The sequence below is a fragment of the Emiliania huxleyi genome, assembly GCF_000372725.1.
Source record: "Emiliania huxleyi CCMP1516 unplaced genomic scaffold EMIHUscaffold_95, whole genome shotgun sequence".
NCBI lineage: Eukaryota > Haptophyta > Isochrysidales > Noelaerhabdaceae > Emiliania > Emiliania huxleyi.
The window spans coordinates 321,730-338,103 of record NW_005194951.1 but is presented as its reverse complement, the minus strand read 5'-3'; the positions used below and the strand labels follow the sequence as shown (position 1 = coordinate 338,103).

At 64.7% G+C, this 16,374-nt stretch overlaps 6 protein-coding genes across 6 annotated transcripts; 4 read left to right on the top strand and 2 right to left on the bottom strand.

The window, feature by feature from the left end:
- Positions 1-2,839: 2,839 nt before the first annotated feature.
- EMIHUDRAFT_221219 (hypothetical protein) lies at positions 2,840-3,935 on the top strand (the record flags this gene model as incomplete). The annotated part of the gene is made up of 5 exons (XM_005756778.1): positions 2,840-2,919; positions 3,007-3,178; positions 3,362-3,637; positions 3,707-3,785; positions 3,862-3,935. 5 exons carry the CDS (start codon positions 2,840-2,842, stop codon positions 3,933-3,935), a joined length of 681 nt encoding a protein of 226 aa, XP_005756835.1.
- Positions 3,936-4,734: 799 nt separating this feature from the next.
- Positions 4,735-5,040, top strand: EMIHUDRAFT_48828 (cytochrome C; the record flags this gene model as incomplete). The annotated part of the gene is made up of 1 exon (XM_005756777.1): positions 4,735-5,040. A coding segment is annotated over one exon (306 nt), but the record flags the coding sequence as incomplete, so codon positions are not given.
- A 645-nt stretch (positions 5,041-5,685) lies between these two features.
- On the bottom strand, positions 5,686-7,556 carry EMIHUDRAFT_453901 (hypothetical protein; the record flags this gene model as incomplete). The annotated part of the gene is made up of 3 exons (XM_005756776.1): positions 5,686-6,711; positions 6,788-7,072; positions 7,149-7,556. 3 exons carry the CDS (start codon positions 7,554-7,556, stop codon positions 5,938-5,940), a joined length of 1,467 nt encoding a protein of 488 aa, XP_005756833.1. The 3' UTR covers positions 5,686-5,937.
- Positions 7,557-9,137: 1,581 nt separating this feature from the next.
- Positions 9,138-11,892, top strand: EMIHUDRAFT_439209 (hypothetical protein). Its single transcript, XM_005756775.1, has 9 exons — positions 9,138-9,322; positions 9,395-9,619; positions 9,705-9,890; positions 9,956-10,056; positions 10,133-10,803; positions 10,874-10,955; positions 11,187-11,353; positions 11,577-11,630; positions 11,831-11,892. Exons 1-5 carry the CDS (start codon positions 9,194-9,196, stop codon positions 10,242-10,244), a joined length of 753 nt encoding a protein of 250 aa, XP_005756832.1. The 5' UTR covers positions 9,138-9,193; the 3' UTR covers positions 10,245-10,803; positions 10,874-10,955; positions 11,187-11,353; positions 11,577-11,630; positions 11,831-11,892.
- Positions 11,893-13,864: 1,972 nt separating this feature from the next.
- EMIHUDRAFT_107777 (hypothetical protein) lies at positions 13,865-14,555 on the bottom strand (the record flags this gene model as incomplete). Its single annotated transcript, XM_005756774.1, has 2 exons — positions 13,865-14,094; positions 14,165-14,555. The coding sequence occupies 2 exons, from the start codon at positions 14,553-14,555 to the stop codon at positions 13,865-13,867; spliced, it is 621 nt and encodes a 206-aa protein (XP_005756831.1).
- A 226-nt stretch (positions 14,556-14,781) lies between these two features.
- Positions 14,782-16,050, top strand: EMIHUDRAFT_439203 (hypothetical protein). The gene is made up of 2 exons (XM_005756773.1): positions 14,782-15,453; positions 15,650-16,050. The coding sequence occupies exons 1-2, from the start codon at positions 14,821-14,823 to the stop codon at positions 15,932-15,934; spliced, it is 918 nt and encodes a 305-aa protein (XP_005756830.1). The 5' UTR covers positions 14,782-14,820; the 3' UTR covers positions 15,935-16,050.
- The last annotated feature ends 324 nt before the right edge of the window (positions 16,051-16,374 follow it).

Below are 16,374 nucleotides of genomic sequence, written 5' to 3'. Positions count from 1 at the left end.
CTGCGTACGGCTTTATCGTGTTTGCCGACCCCGGTGGCGGTGCGCAGAGGGGCAGAGACCAAACGCGCGTCAAACCCCCTGCCACTCACGAATCTGCCGGCGCAGCGGGTCACTCAGATTCACACTCAGACCCGGTGTGCACGAGCGCCTCGCCCGTCATCGGGCTCGTCGACTTGGTCGCGAGCCAGCGCTCGATCTCCGACCGCTCGTACGAATGCCCGTCCGCCGCCATCACCGGGTCACTCATGAGCTCGGTCGTGATCGGGCAGATGAAGTCGGCCGGCGGCTCCTCCTCCCTCGGAGCCGGCGCCTCTTCCGCCACAAGTGCGCGCTCGCACTCGGTGTGGCCCTTCTCCTCGGCAAACTGCAGCGCCGTCTTGCCGCTCGCAGTGCGCGCCGCTGTGTCAGCGCCCGCCCGCAGCAGGCAGAGCACGACGGCGGGGTGGCCCTTGTAACACGCGATGTGCAGTGGCGTGACGCCGTTCTTCCTGGCTTGGTTCACCGCAGCGCCGGCGGCGAGCAACAGACGGACGCAATCGATCTAGCCAGCGTGGCTCGCAATGCTCAGCGGCGTGGTGCCGTCATGCTTGGCTTGGTCTACCGCCGCGTCAGCCTCGAGGAGCAGCTGGGCGATCTGGGGGTGGCCCTTCTCGCACGCGATGTACAGCGGCGTGACGCCGTTGACGTTGGCTTGGTTGACTGCCGCGCTGGCCTCGAGGAGCAGCTGGGCGCACTCGAGGTGGCCCTTCCAGCACGCGACGTACAGCGGCGTGGCGCCGCTGACCGTGGCTTGGTTGATCGCCGCACTGGCCTCGAGGAGCAACCGAGAGATCTCGAGGCGGCCAAACTGGCACGCGGTGAACAGCGGCGTGAAGCCGCCGTCCCTGGCTTGGTTGACCGCCGCGCTGGCGCCGAGGAGCACGCGGGCGATCTCGCGGTGGCCCTCTTGGCACGCGATGACAAGCGCGGTAGAGCCGTCGCCCGTCGTCGCCCCCACGCTCGCGCCGCTCTCGAGCAGCAGCCGCACCGCGTCGGCCTGCCCGTAGTAAGCGGCAAAGGCCAGCAGCGTGAACTGGCTCGCGGACTCGAGCCGCGCGTCGAGCAGGGCCGTCAGCGCCGCGCTGAGCGTCCGGTCGGAGAGGAGAGCGCTCAGCGAGGTCAAGTTGCCCTGGCGCAGGTCAGCGAGCACGGTCGGGCTAGCGCCCTCCGCCTCCGCCTCAACGCCGCCGAGAAGGTATGTGAACGGCGCGGTGGCAAACTCAAGCGCCTGGCCAAAGTTGGAGCTGCGTCGTTCTCTCGGGCCGGGTGTAGGGAGAGGGCTTCGTCGCGGTCCGCGCCGCACGCGATGCCGGCATGATTTTATTAAATGAACTCGGGGGCACAGGACGGTACAAACGGGGTACACCAAAAGGCACAGGCTGCCTGCACGGCGTTCACTCGAACGCCATGCACATGGCGCGGAGCAGCATCGGGTTGGTGTCGAACCCGAGCGGGTCCTCCTCCCAGTCCCGGTGCCCACGGCATGACCACCCGAGTCACCCGCTGTGAACAGGTCGGGGCATGGGCTGTGCGTTTATGTGAATGTGAAGTGTGTGTGTGTTCACTCACTCACGTGAATGTGAACAGGTCGTTTCTCGGGGCCGCGACTGCGGCACGCCGTGGTTTCTTAGATTTTAGCGGAAAGCGCTCGGTGTGGTTTCTACGGCCAACGTTCTTAATGCTGTTAGTGCCAGTGCGCGCCAGTCGTGTGTGTGTGTGTGTGTGTGTGTGTGTGTGTGTGTGTGTGTGTGTGTGTGTGTGTGTGTGTGTGTGTGTGTGTGTGTGTGTGTGTGTGTGTGTGTGTGTGTGTGTGTGTGTGTGTGTGTGTGTGTGTGTGTGTGTGTGTTCGTATCAAGAATACTCACTCACTCACTCACACGCGCCAGTCCCGTGCCCAGTGTCGTGCGAAAGCTAACATTCTTAATGCCGGCGACGGCCGGTCGTCCCACGTCCGTTGCCCCTCGTGAAAGCGCTGACAACCGCGACGTTCTCTCTCGGGCTCGATCCGCGGCGCGCCGCGACTTCTGCCGACGATGGAGACCGAAAAGCAGGTCCGCTCCGCCCTCGCCCGCCCAGTTCTGATGGCTGCTGACCAACCCGATCCCTTCGAACCGCAGGAGTCCATGTGCGGGAGCTCTATGTCCCACGACATAGGTGACCGGCCCCATGAGAGCCCTTTTTTCAGCCGTCAGCAACCCCCGCCTTGCCGTTGTCCGCAGCGTTTTTCTGCCACCTCGTGAACACGGTCCTTTCTTTCTTTGGGATACTCGCATTCTCGACCTTGTCGTACGTCTCGGACCCGAACAGACAAGAAAAAGAGATCATGCAGAAGGTGTTCATATTCCTCTTCTTTCTCTCTCCGGTGCTCGCACTGGTCGTCTTCTGCAACAGGAGAAGCCCGACGACCCTCTCCAAGGCTGCAACTGCCCTCGCGTTTGCGTTCCTCGGCGCGATTGTCGTTTACACCGTCGCTCGCGTTGGCCCGTACAACATATGGTGGGGTGGCTACTGCTACGTCCTGCACGTAAACGACGATCGCTGTTACAACTTTGACCGCTGCGGGTCAACTACTTGCTGAGGAAGCCGGAGACGGCGCTGTTTCAACTACTTGCTGAGGAAGCCGGAGACGGCGCTGTTTCAACTACTTGCTGAGGAAGCCGGAGACGGCGCTGTTTCAACTACTTGCTGAGGAAGCCGGAGACGGCGCTGTTCGCAGCCGGCCAGCGCTCTGGCCTCTGGGGAGGGGTGAGAGGACCTGAGTTTTGCATGGACGGGTATGATCAGAATGGCTCGGCTTGGAATGCGTTCTAAAAACGTGTTCAGAACACCGGCCCGGCCCGATAACAGCCTCACCGGAGTGGCCACACTACCAGCGCTGTGGTGACGGCGGGAGGCTCCGGTAAACCGGTCTCCACACTTCATCGGCATTTAGCGTCGAGGCACGAAGTGACATGGAGACACGTTAAGGGACACAGTGGTCATTAAGTGGAACGACTACGTCGATAAGCAAGCCGACCTCGGCAGGAGCGGCGCGAGGGATTGCGGTGCGCCGGAGTGGCAAGACGAGTCTGTCCCAACAGACGCGCAGACGACGGGGAGAGCAGCACCGTGGGCGACGACATGCCTATCAACGGAGGAGGTACAACCATCCCACTCGACGACATCGGTGATAGGGCCTCTAGCTCTCGAGCTCTAGCTACGCAGATGACCCACCCGACTCCCCCGAAAACGAACCGCCGCCTAGCGCCCCGCCCTCGGGCCGCCTAAAGCCCCAGTCGTGGAGCAGGGGGTGATATGGATTTCATACACGCCGAGCGCGCAGGCGCGACACATCGGAGACAATAAGGGGATCCGGCGTGAAAGAGCTATCGACATTGACGTTGACCCAGCCGATTCCACCGACGTCGACGCCATCACCTCCGCGGCTACCGCGCTTTCGCTCGACGTGGTCGACGACACCGTGGAGAATCGCACCGAGGACCTTGCCGAGGCGATGGGCCGGATCACTTTGGACCCCGACCCCGCCCCCACCCCTCGGGGTGGGGGCACCCGCCCCTGTCGGGCACCGCTTGCGGCGCCTGGCAGGGGCACCCCCTGGGTGGGGGCCGGCGATTCCCATGCCAGCTCTCCGCCACAACCCCCGCCGGGAGGGAATCCCTGCTCACAGAAAAGGGCTCCGAGCCCTGTCTCGCGCACGCCCCTGGCGGGCGCCGCGGACCAGTTCCGCGAGCGCTCGTCAGCGGGTGGTGTGCGGTTCTTGCCGTAGTTCCTCTTTGGTCGCCTAGCCCCGGCGCCGTCTGTCGGACGCCTGCGTGTCACGAGTGCGAGCCGCTCGCGGTTCGTACACCCGCTTGCGGGTTCGAGTGGCGGGCCATCCCGCTTGCGGGATGGCTTAGCGGGTTCGAGCCGTCTCACACATTGGCTGCCGGGGTGTGCCGGGGGGGGGCTGGGTGGGCGGTAAGCCGTCATTGCCCGGCGCTGCTTGCAGCGCTCTGGGTGGTAGCGGCGGCGCTCCAAGAGTGGCGCTCTTGGGAAGAGGTTCCTCCTTTCCGCTCCCCCCCCGCAAGGCGCGAGACACACACACACACACACACACAAAGTAGTGGGGGCACACGTTCGGCCGAGCCCCCGCGAGGGGCCCGCGGACGTTCTCTAGAGCGCACGACCATGCGGAATCGACCCTATCCAGTGCTCAAGTGCTCAAGAGCGCACGACGTAGTTTCGTGGACGGACGCAATCACAGAGGACGGACACGACTAGGCGAAGTGTGGAACGCTAGGGTTTATAGGGAGAGAGTTCGTGGCGGGCTTCGGCCCGACGGCACAGACTCAGACAGCCAAGACAGACAGACACGGAGACAAGCAAAGAGACAGATCAGAGGGAAAGCGGGACTTTTCGCTCGCTCATCCCAACCATCGGCGAACTCGCACGCCGACGCGATCTTGATCGTCGTCCGTCGTTGCGTCCGTCCCTCGTCCCCTCGTCGTCGTCGGCCAGCTAGATGCTAGTACCCGCCTCGCACTCGCTGACGGCCGGCACGTGCGGCGAAGACGCTGTGCCCTCAACACGCTCTCCGCGCACATGCCGAAGCCGCGCTGCACGGCACGCGCTTCACCTCATGCATGCCCCTCCGGTGCTCCCCTCGCAGACTCCGCAGCTATGGGCAAGAAGGAGTATCCGCCGTGGGAGTCTGCCCCGGCAGGAAGCGCCGCCGCAGGGGAGAAGATCTTCAAGGGCAAGTGCGCCGCCTGCCACACGACACTCGAAGCGCAGGGCGGCAAGAGCGGGCCAGGTCTGGGCGGCATCATCGGCGCTGACGCGGGCAAAAGGGCCGGCTTCAAATACACGCCGGCGTTCACTGCCGCTTCATTCACTTGGACGGACAAGGCGATGTACGAGTACCTAAAGAACCCGAAGACGTACATCAAGACCAACATGGCCTTCCCCGGCTTCAAGAAGCCGGAGGACAACGCGAACGTCGTCGCGTACCTGTGCTCTCTCTGAGAGCGTAGACGCGCTAGCCTGCGGTAGGGACGAGTGGTAGCCGCGGCACTCCCCGCCGCTGCGATCGCCGCCCTCGCTGCTCCTCTCGTCTGCTCGGCGGCCTCCGGAGGGGGGGGGAGGGTGTGTGTCTCCTCTACCGCGTCCTGTGCGTCATGGCTTGCGGAGGAGAGCGCGGTGCTCGCCACGGGACCTCGTATAGACTGCGTAGGAAGCTGTGCTGGGAGGGGGAGCGCGGGCGAGGCAATTAGCACGCAAGGCGGGAAGGGGGGGGGGGGCGCGAGGCGTGAGCCCTCTCCCATCGACCACGCCACATCTCACTGCCCGCGTCATGTATGTGCAGTTTGTGTACACGTAAGGTTGAATATGTGGGTACTGTCACCGCTCGCAATCGACGCTCGCACCGGTATTCGTGTTAAGGGGCACCAGTTCCGGCAGCGGCGGGCTGGCTCCTCTCGAGCTGGAAACTCGCGGAGCGGCCCAGCCACGGGACCCCGTGCGCGCGGCGGCGCCGCGGCGCGCCGCCGGGCGGGCGCGGGCCGCGGCGGCGGCGTGGCGCCCCCCGTGCCGTCAGCGTCAGGGCGTCAGCGCGGCCGGCGCAGCGGACCGGCCCTTGGGGGCCGCACCCTCGGGCCGCCCAAATCCGGAATCGAAAGAAAGACATAAAGAGACGAAACGCGGCCACCCCTCGAGTGAGTCCCGCTCGCTTTCGATCGATGTGCCCCACTACCGCGCAAGGCGGACCCGCCCGCCGCGCCCGCCGCGCCCGCCGCGCCCACCCCTCCCACCCCTCCCGCCGCGCCCACCAGCAGCCGCCGCGTCGCCCGTAGGTTGCGGGCCGTGGGCTGCGACCGACACAGCGCGAGCAGGCGGCTGGCAGACAAACGTATGATGCGTTCACTCCAACGCGGCAATGGGTAGCGCCGGCTGGCGGCAGGTCGGGCAGTTGGTGTCGCGCTCCAGCACGCGCGGCACACACGCCTCGCAGTACAGCGCGTGGCCGCACGCGAAGCGGACCGAGCGAGGCGCAGACCAGCAGAGATCGCACTGGCGCTCCGCGTCCGCGTCCGCCTCGGCTGCCACCGCCCCTGCGAGGCTCGGTGGCGGCGATGCCGCCATCTCCCCTGCCGCTTCGGTCATCGCCTCCAGCCGAGGCAGCGCGTCTGCGAGCGGCATCCGCTTCCTCTTCCGCTCGTACGCCAGCCCGACCACGAGCCTCGCCAGCTCCTCGGCCTGCGCCGCCGACCAGCCCGCGTCGGCCGCCGCGATGCCCTCCGCCGTGTCGGGCTCCTCCAGCGCATCGTAGCACTCGTTGAGCAAGCCGAGAGCGCCACGGCCGGTCAGGGCGACGAGCAGCGTGATGCCGAGCGCGAAGCCGTCAGTCAGCTGAGAGGCCTGGCCATCCAGCGAGATGATCGGGTCCATGTAGCCGGGCTTGCCAAAGATGCGCTGCGTCGACAGGTGCGAGACCTGCCCGGCCGTCGCCTCTGCCGCGCGCGCGAGGCCCACGTCAGCGAGGAATCCGTTGCCGCGCTCGTCGAGCAGGATGTTGCCCGCCGACACGTCGCGGTGAAGAATCATCGGAGAGAGCGTGTGCAGGTAGTGCAGCGCACTTGCGGCGTCGCGCAGCACGCGGAGCCGTGCGGCGGAGGAGAGCGGCAGAGGCGGCGTCTCAGCTCAGCCCACCCTCCTACGCCACCGCCCGCCCTCCCTCCACCGCCGCCGCCGTCGCCGCCGTCGGGAAGACGTAGACCCACGCGTAGGTGGTCACGTTGACCGGCGACAGCTGCCGGCCGACGGTCTCGCGCTCCTCGTCGAGCCCCAGCTCGGCGGCGCCGGGCGGGAGCGGGTTGCCGCACCACTTGGTGGTGCCCGGGTCGGCCTTTGCGCCGACGCGCCACGTCAGCTTGCCGCCGTCGGTCATCACGAGCGGGTCGGAGGTGTGGAGGCGGAATGCGCTGAGGTACTCGTACTCGGTGCCGCGCTCGAAGAGCGTCAGGCCGCTCAGCGCGCTCTGGAAGCGCTTGCCGAGCTGTGTCGCCCGAGTTCCAGCAGCCCTCGATGTAGCCGCCGCCCGCGGCGGGGCTGCCCGCCGGCCGCTTGAAGACGAAGCCGCTCTGCCCCTGCAGCAGCGTCGCGAGCGTCACGAACTCGAGCGGCTGGCGCAGCAAGAGCGGCTGCCGCTGCAGCGTGAGGCGGCTGCCCGTCGGCAGTGGCAGCCCCGAGTGCGGCAGCACGAGCGGCAGCCGCGGCGTGCCGCGGACCGAGACGTAGCCACCGTAGCAGCCGGCGCCGTCACTCGGGTCGGCGCGCACCGTCACCACCGCGCTCTTGTAAAACGGGATCGGGAAGGTGTTCGACCAGCCGCCGACGGGCGCCGTCTTGCCGCACAGCCCGCCGGCCGAGTACTCAAAGTCCTTGGCGATCTGCGTCGGGAAGCCGAGGCCGCACATCATCGACGGCTGGAACGCGATCGACGGCGTCGACTCGCCGTCGATGTAGTACTCGACCCACATCCGGTCGATCTTGCCGGGCGGGCCCGTGCACCAGAAGTGGTGGAGCGCGCCGTGGCTGGTTGCCGAGGTGGCGCCCCCCACGGAGGCGTGGCTGTCATCAGTGTCATCGATCGCTCTCGCCGAAAGTTGCGGTTTCTGAGTCAGAAGGATAGTCAGCGTTTTGTGTGCACTCTTCCTTCTCTTTTCTGTCTTCTCCCCTTTTATGTGCCCTAAGGTTTCTCGTCGACCCTCAGGACAGCCCTTAGCGCTGCGCGGGAAGCCCTCCGAGGATCCCTAAGTAGAACATCGGAGGGAATCCCTGCCTAAGGGTAACCCTAAGGATTTCATCTGAGGGGTCCCTAAGAATATCACCGGAGGGATCCCTAAGAATATCACCGGAGGGAATCCCTAAGGATATCACCGGAGGGGAATCCCTACGGATCACATCTGAGGGAATCCCTAAGCATATCACCGGAGGGAATCCCTAAGGATAACATCTGAGGGAATCCTTAAGGACATCACCGGAGGGAATCCCTAAGGATAACATCTGAGGGAATCCCTAAGGACAACATCTGAGGGAATCCCTAAGGATAACATCTGAGGGAATCCCTAAGGATAACATCTGAGGGAATCCCTAAGGATATCACCGGAGGGAATCCCTAAGGATATCACCGGAGGGAATCCCTAAGGAATCAGGAATCAGGAATCAGAATCCCGGTCAAAATGTGGGCGATCCGACAAATCAGGAATCAGGAATCAGGAATCAAATGGAGCATCAAGAATAGGAAGAGAGACAGGAGAATCGGGAGGGGGGAGCAGAATCAGGAATTGGCTCTGGCTGCCCTAGAGAATCGGAAAGGAAGCGGAGGAAACGAGAATGGAGAATCAGGAAGCTGAAAGCGGGGCCAAGATGGGAGAGTCTGGGGAGAGAATCAGAATATCTGAGCAGAAGAGGAACCTGGGAAGGGGAATCTAGTGAGAGGTAGAATAGCAAGAATCCTTGTGTAGTAGAGCAGAATAGGAAAGGCAGAATCCTTAGGCGCGGACAGACTTCTCCATTACTCCTTTCCAATGGCAGCTTCTCGCACGGCGCAAATGCCCGACAGCTTGCTCGGATGGGGACAGCGGACTGGCTGGCGTCTTGGACGTGTGAGGCAGCCCTTACGCATGTATGACGTTATAATTTTGCTGAAACCTCAACCTTCACATGTGGCGACGCTCCCGACTGACCCCCCATCACATTCTCGTTTGCTTGCCTTCTCTCTCGGCACACATGTCGGCACTCTTATCACTTTCAGCACCATCATTGCAGTTGTCCTGTACTCCTAGAGCAGTGTCGAGCTCTCGAGTCTCGAGCACGCCAAAACTCTAAGAGAGAGAGAGAGAGAGAGAGAGAGAGACTCTCTCTCTCGCTCTCTCTCGCCAAAACTCTAAGTGCCTGGTGCGCACTGTGAGCGCAGCGCTCTTCAGCTCAGGCACAGACGTGGTGGTGTTTGTGGAGCCGCGTCGGAGGCTAGCCGGCGGCGCGCTCTCGGCCACCTCGAAGCGTGTGTTTCGTCGCGGGGGCAGCGTTTTTTTCTATTTTCCCTCGTTGATTGCCCAGCCCGCCTCTGGCCCGCTCGGTCGCCCAGCACATCCCGTCGACGTCGTCCGTTGACATGGCTTTCCTTCTACTAACGTCCTCCCACTCCTGGCTCGTGAGCACCAAGCTTGACGTCAAGACGTCGAGCAAGCTGCCGCTCACCCCGGCACTGCGCGACGCGACTGATGAGAAACTTGGCAAGCAGGCGCCGGGGCCCACCAGCGTGCCGCTCCTCTCTCCCCACCAGCGTGCCGACCGCCGCGTCTCGCCACTGCAGCTCGACCGGTACGACAAGTACCTCAACTCGGTCAGCGTCAACCTCAAGGTTGAGCACCGAGCGCTGCACGACCGCGAGCACGTCGGTAAGGAGGCGCACATCGCGGAGGTGACGGCGCTCTGCCGCGACAAGCAGGTGATCCGCGTGCGCCACGAGTCGGAGGACATGTACGCCTCGCTCGACCTCCTCGCAGACCAGCTCTCTCGCAAGCTGCGCAAGTACAAGGCGCAGCGGCGTCCCCTTGCCCTCACACCTCGCTCTCACCCCGCGCCAGGACTCCCCCCCCCCACCCCACCCCACCCCGCGCCAGGAGCGCCGCGGCCAGCGCAAGCAGAACCAGCTGGGCACTGCGGAGGCGTTCGGCGCAGAGGCCGAAGAGGACGACGAGGAGGCGGAGAGTCTGGACGCGCAGTTCGCGGCGGCCACCGCCACCGCAGAGATGGCGGACGCCTCCGACGCCGCCGCCGCCTCCATGTCGGTGGCTGCGGCGATGCCGGTGGTCGTGTCGACGAGGAGCTGGCTGTGAACGGCGTCTCTTCACACCTCGCGCTGTGAACACAGGACTCGTCGAACGGCGTGGCGGCGGGCTCGTGGGAGGTGGTGCGGGAGAAGAAGTTCGCGATGCCTCCCATCTCGGTGGAGGAGGCGGTCGTCTGCCTCGAGTACGCCGAGCACGGCCCTGGATGCCCCCTCCGAAGGTGGGCTGGTGTGGTCCATGTGTGAGCATGCTTCAATTAGGTACATCGAGCACGACTTTTACGCGTTCCGGAACGCGGCGACGGGCGAGGTGAACGTGGTCTACAAGCGGGACGAGGGCGGGCTTGGCTGGATCTCGCCGAGCCCGGAGTAAGAGCCTCCTGCGTGGGGGCCGTGCACACACCGCGCGCTCACGCCACACGTGGAGCCTGCGGCAGATCACGTTGTCTCGTGCGCGACGCGCTGTTGAGTACGCTTTAATTTGTTGCACATGACACCGCGAGATACAGCGAGATGGGTGCGCACCGTTTTCATATTAAAGCCGTGTACTGCTGTGGTATGACCTCGGGCTCGCGGCCCGCCACTCCGCCAAACTCGGGAAGACGCGGCGGAGTCGCGCAGTCGGGTCTCGACTGTTTCCGGGTCGGCCGGCTGCGGCGCCTGCGCCTGCCCTGCCGGCCCCTGCCCTGCCGGCCCCTGGGCGCGCACGCGCCAACTCCGACGCCCTCGCACCCGGTCAACTTCTACCCGGACACCGGGGCGCGTGCGAGCCGTTATGTCGCCGTCACGGGCAAGTCCAGCTGCGGCAGGCAAGAGTCGAGCTTCCGCCACGACGCGTTGCGCGTCGCCGCCCACAGCGTTTCGTAGAACGCCTGGAAGGCGCGCTTTGCTGGCGGCTCGCTGAGCGCCGCCACGCGAAGCAAGTACGCCGCGTCCTGGCGGGTCGGAAGGGGCGTGTCGGGGACGTGTCCTGGACATGTCCACGCGGAGCAAGGACGCCGCGTCCCTCTCGCGCTGCGCCGCCGTCGCGGGCGGCGACGGCGAGTACGCCGACGCCACGTCGACGAATGGGCCGTAGTACCCTGGCAAGTGAGACGAGACGCCTCGAGATCCCCCGAAGACGAATTGACCGAGGAACCGTGTGGTGTGCGTGTGTGTGTGTGGTGCGTGCGTGCGTGCGTGTGTGCGTGCGTGCGAGGAGTGCGTGCGTGTGTGTGTGCGTGCGTGCGTGCGTGCGTGTGTGTGTGTGTGTGCGTGTGCGTGCATGCGTGCATGCGTGCATGCGTGTGCGTGCGTGTGTTATGGGGAGCTGCCTCCATTCCGCACGCCCTCGGCGCAGGCGCGGAGGGAGGAGACCCCCCTGCGCGGCGCGAAGTTGCCTCTGTTGCGGTCGGTCAGCAGCGAGGCGAGCTCTGCGCGGAGGGCGGGGAGGGCGTCCGACAGGTCTGCGTGCTCGCTCGGGTCGGAGGCGACGTCGAAGAGGCACCTGATCTCGCGCGATCTCGGGTGATCTCCGCCCCCGAGCCGCCCCTCCGCCCCGCGCGAAGGGGACGGCACACCCCGCCGCGCCGACACTTCCTAGACACTTCCTAGACACTTCCTGTAGACGACCGAGGCACCAGAGCGTGCGATCCACCGCCGCTCCCACACGACGTCCGCAGTCTAGGAAGTGTCTTCGAAGTGTCTTCGAAGTGTCTAGGAAGAGGCACCCCGCCGCGCCGCAGTCCTGCTGCCATGTGAGCGCCGCCTCCTCGTGCAGGTCCGCCTAAAAAAGAAATGCACCGGTAAAAAAAAGGAATACAGCGTTCCGCCTCCCTCGTGCAGGTCCGCCTAAAAAAGAACCACAGCGCTAGTAAACAAGAAATACGGCGCGCCGCCTCCCTCGTGCGGGGCCGCCTAAAAAGAAACACCGCGCGGCTAAAAAAGAAATACGGCGCGGCGCGCGCCTCCCTCGTGCGGGTCCGCCGACACGCTCAGCCTCCGACCGAGCACCCGCAAGTCGGCAAAGAGTGGCTGCTGCACGCCCGGCCCGGCCGCCGGGGCGCTGCAGTTGGGGTAGACGGACCCCGTCCAGCGGCTGTACGGCTGCTCGCCTGTTCCTTAATCGGGAGCGGTTACTCATTCATGTTGACGGAGCCACGTCCAGCGACGGTACGGCTGCTCGCGCCGGTGACTATCTTGTACAGTGCGCGCCCGCGAGCGACAAGGAGCGCCTGGGAGCTAAGGTGCACCTCGCTGCGAGGCGGCGCGGAGCGGCCGCTGAGGGCGGCCCAGTGCGAGACGCCTAAAAAAGAAACACGCCGGCGCTAAAAAAGAAATACACCGGCGAGGGCGGCCCAGTGCGAGACGCCGTCGACGGGCGGCAGCTGCGGCAGCCTGCGCGCGCGCAGCCACGCGTTGGCCTGCTGCGCCTCGAGGTCCGCAGGGTCCTCCCCCGCCAGCTCGCAGAACGTCGAGTACCTGGAAGCGGACTACGCATTCATGTACTCCAGCCAGCGCTCGAGAGGACACGTACTCAGCTGTGTTCGTATTCCGCTGTGTATTCACTGTCTTCGCCTCCGTTGTCTTCACGCGGTGCTCTGAACACACTGCACAACACCGTCTTCCCGCCCTGAGGTTGGCGTCTTCAGCACGTAGGCTCGCGCACCAGTCCGCGACGCTAAAGAGGCCGTCGTACGCCTTGCCTGCAGCCGCGGGCGGCAGCGCGCCACCCGCAAGGAAGGCGTTCGCCCGCACGCCGCCCTCCCAGTCCGAGTACTTTCCGCCCTTCAGCGGGTGGTTGTTTGCGCCGCCCGGCCGGTAGATTGGGCCGCCTGCCGGACATGTCTCGGACATGTCATGGACGTGTCGTGGACATGTCCGGCCTCGGCGGGTAGATTAAGAGAGAGAGAGAGAGAGAGAGAGAGAGAGAGAGAGAGAGAGAGAGAGAGAGAGAGAGAGAGAGAGAGAGAGAGAGAGAGAGAGAGAGAGAGAGAGGAAAACGCCGTTGTCCGACGCGAAAGAGAAGAGCGTGCTGCTCCACATGCCCCGCTCCTTGAGCGCGCCGACGAGCGCAGCCACAGTGTCGTCCATGTACCTCGCCAGCGCCGAGTCCGTCTCAATTAAACACCAATAGTTAATCTCTAATTGATGTTTAGTTAATGTGTACCTCGCCAGCGCCGAGTACCTCCACCGAGACCCGTCGTCGAAGCGGAACGGCGCGGCGGCGGCGGCGGCGGCGGCGAGGTAGTGTCGCGGCACTTGCAGCGGCGTGTGCAGGGCGTGGAATGCGTGGAAGAGGAAGAGCGGCCTGGAGGGGGCGGAGACGGAGGAGGGGGGCGAAGGCGGAGGAGGTGGGGGCGGAGTTGGTGGTGGTGGAGGATGGTGGTGGTGGAGGGTGGTGTAGGATGGTGGAGGAGGAGGAGGAGACGGAGGCGGTGGCGATGGCGGGGGCGGCGGCCTGGCCGCGTCGTGCGCCCGGATGAGACCGACCGACCGCCGCTTGAAGAGCGCCTCCTCGTAGCAGGGCGGGTCGGGCGCCGTCGACTCGCGGCAGCCGGAGGAGAGGGCCGCCGCGTCGCGCACGCCTGCGGGACATGTCTCGGACATGTCATGGACGTGTCCTGGAAAGGTGAAGGATGGGCCTCTCCCGCCCGCCTGCAGGACATGTCTCGGACATGTCATGGACGTGCCTTGGACATGAGCCGCCGCGTCGCGCACGCCTCCGAAGTAGGTTGCGTTTAATTACACATTGATTAACTATTAATTCGATATCAATCGCACGCCTCCGAAGTAGGTTGCATTTAATTACACAGTAACTAACCATGAATCAGATATTAATCGCACGCCTCCGAAGTAGGTTGCGTTTAATTACACATTGATTAACTATTAATTCGATATCAATCGCACGCCTCCGAAGTAGGTTGCATTTAATTACACAGTAACTAACCATGAATCAGATATTAATCGCACGCCTCCGAAGTAGCTTGCGTTTAATTTCACAGTAACTAACTTTTAATTGGATATTAATCGCACGCCTCCGAAGTAGGTTGCGTTCGCCTCGGAGAGGTCCGTGAAGTGGTTGAGGCAGACGTCGACCTCTCCCGTCGCCTCGAAGCCTCGCTGCGGCTCTCTGAGGGAGGGCTCGCCCTCGCCCTTGGTCCAGTAGTCGTTTGCGTGCTGGTAGTAGCCGTACATGCTGCTGTACCCGCGACCGAGCGGCGTGTGCCGTGGCGTCGCCATCCCTGCAGCGAGCTCCGAGCAGGCTCTGAGAAGGGTCGCGGCGGCGGCGATGGCTTGCGGCGTCGCCATGACCTGCGTCCCACTTGCCCACAAAGTGCGTGTCGTACCCCGCCGCCGCCAGCTTGTTGGCGACGCAGGTCATGTTGCGAGGGACGCCCGCGTAGCCCGACACCGGGTCCGACTCGTTGAAGATGGAGACGGCGCTGTTGGCGGTGTTGACGTGCACCGGGAGCCGCCCGGACTGGAGCGCCGACCGGGACGGAGAGCATATCTTGTAGGTGTAGTACCGGCGGAGCTCGATGCCCTCACGGAGGAGGCCGTCGAGGAAAGGCGTCTGAGCCTCGGCGGCGCCCTGCTCGCCGGCGGCGCGGTGGGCGCCAAAGTTGGCCCAGCCAAAGTCGTCAGCGAGAGCGAAGACCACGTGCGGCTTGGGCGGCGGCGTCAGCGCGTGGTAGGAGCGCATTTTCGGTGGCTCAGGGGTCGAACCAAAGCTTGGGACCCCCCCCACACATTGCCGCCGGGATTCGACTGCTTGGTACGTAGGGTAGAACACACTCACATAGTAAAGGCGCTCTCGGTCGACCTCTCTTAGTTCTACACAACGCAACAAATTGTTTTGTAATCGCTTTGTAAAATTCTTTTGGGCTCGCTACTCTCGTGAGGCTGTGAAAGCACAGCGCACTTGCCCCCGAAGGCAAGTGCGTCTGATTCACAGCTGAGGAGAGTACATGCTCGCTACCTACTTCCTCATCTCCGCCTCGGCGTTCGGCCTCGCGCCGAGCCGACTGCCGCCGCGCGCTGCGTCCACCACCACGCGCGCGACCCGTCCGCGTTGTGGTGCCGTCGGCAGCGCTTCGCAGAGCGTGCTCCCTACTGCGCCAAAGGACGTCGCAGAGGGCCTGAGCGTCGCCATTTCTGCGGCGCTGGCGGTGGGCGAGCGGCAGCTTCACATCACGCTCCCACCCAACATGCGGTTTGGCATCTTTGGCGACCCGGGAAAGGTGACCATCGGGAGCCCCGACTCGCCGCCCACGGTGGCCGAGCTCCAGCGGGCCGAGTTCGAGCTCGCCTACCTCGTGGCGGAGACGTTCAGAGGCGAGTGCACGCTCGTGCTCGAGTCGCAGGCGGCCGTCAAGGCGGCGGAGCGCGAGTTTGCGCGCAAGGGGCTCCCGACCCGCCCGCGGCTCGTCTCCTCTCTTAGTAAGGCGTACAAGGGCGGCGGTGGGGGCTTTGGTGGCGCGGCGGGCGGCGCGGCGGGCGGAGACGCGGGCAGGGTGGTGGCGGTGCTGCGTCCCTCCGCGGCGCAGCTCAAGAAGGCGGTGTGTCCCGAGGGAGGCGCCGTGCTGCTGCTCAACCCTCAGGCGGCCTCCGACAGACGCACTTCTCCGAGACACTTCCGAGACACTTCCTAGACTCTGCTGCTGCTCCACCCGCAGGCGGCCTCCGACAGACGCACTTCCGAGACTCGCGTCTCCTACCACAGTCATGACGCAGCTTTCTGCCGCAGCGCGCAGACGCCCCCCCAGACGCCCGGCTGCTGCCGCCCCACCCGCTCAGGCGCCTCCGCCGGCCCGGTTCGCGCCGACGTACGTCCTGCTCGACAACCCGCACCCCGACTGGCAGGGAGGCCTCCTCTTCCGCGCCTTCCCCGGCGACTGGGCGCTGGCGGCGGCGGGCTTTGGAGGCGCCCTCACCGTCCACGGCCGCGCGGCGGAGAGGCCCTCGCTGCCCGACATCGACCGCGGCTTTCAGGCGGTGCGCGACGACAACAACCCCTTCTCGAGGGCGGTGGGCGCGGCGGCCGCCCTGCGCAGAAGGGGCGAGCCCGACGAGGCCGAGTGAAGGGCGCGGTCGCGGGTGTTGTCTGCCCAGGTCTAGATGGAGCTTAGAGACGGCTTTACATCAATGGTTAGAGGACCTTTTAGGTTTTGAATAAGAATGTCAAAAGAACGCTTGTCGCTTGTCCGCTGTAACCTGTGGTCTGTAATAGGGGGTCCACAGCGCCCCAAAATCCACCAGTGTGGGATTTCGCGCAAAAGGAAAAGCTTGACTCTGAAAAGCTCGCATGTACCTCCTGCGAGCGCTGTGATCGCCGCAGACTGGCTCCGCGACTTGACGGCGGCATGGAGACGTGATGCCTCCATGCCGCCGTCAAGTCAAAATCGACATGCGAGTCGATCTTTGGCCCGCCAGAGGTACATGCGGCGTTTTGGGCGACAACAGCGCTGTGACCGCGAAGTGCGGTGGACATGCTCCCATGTTGCCGACGCGGCGCCGGAGTG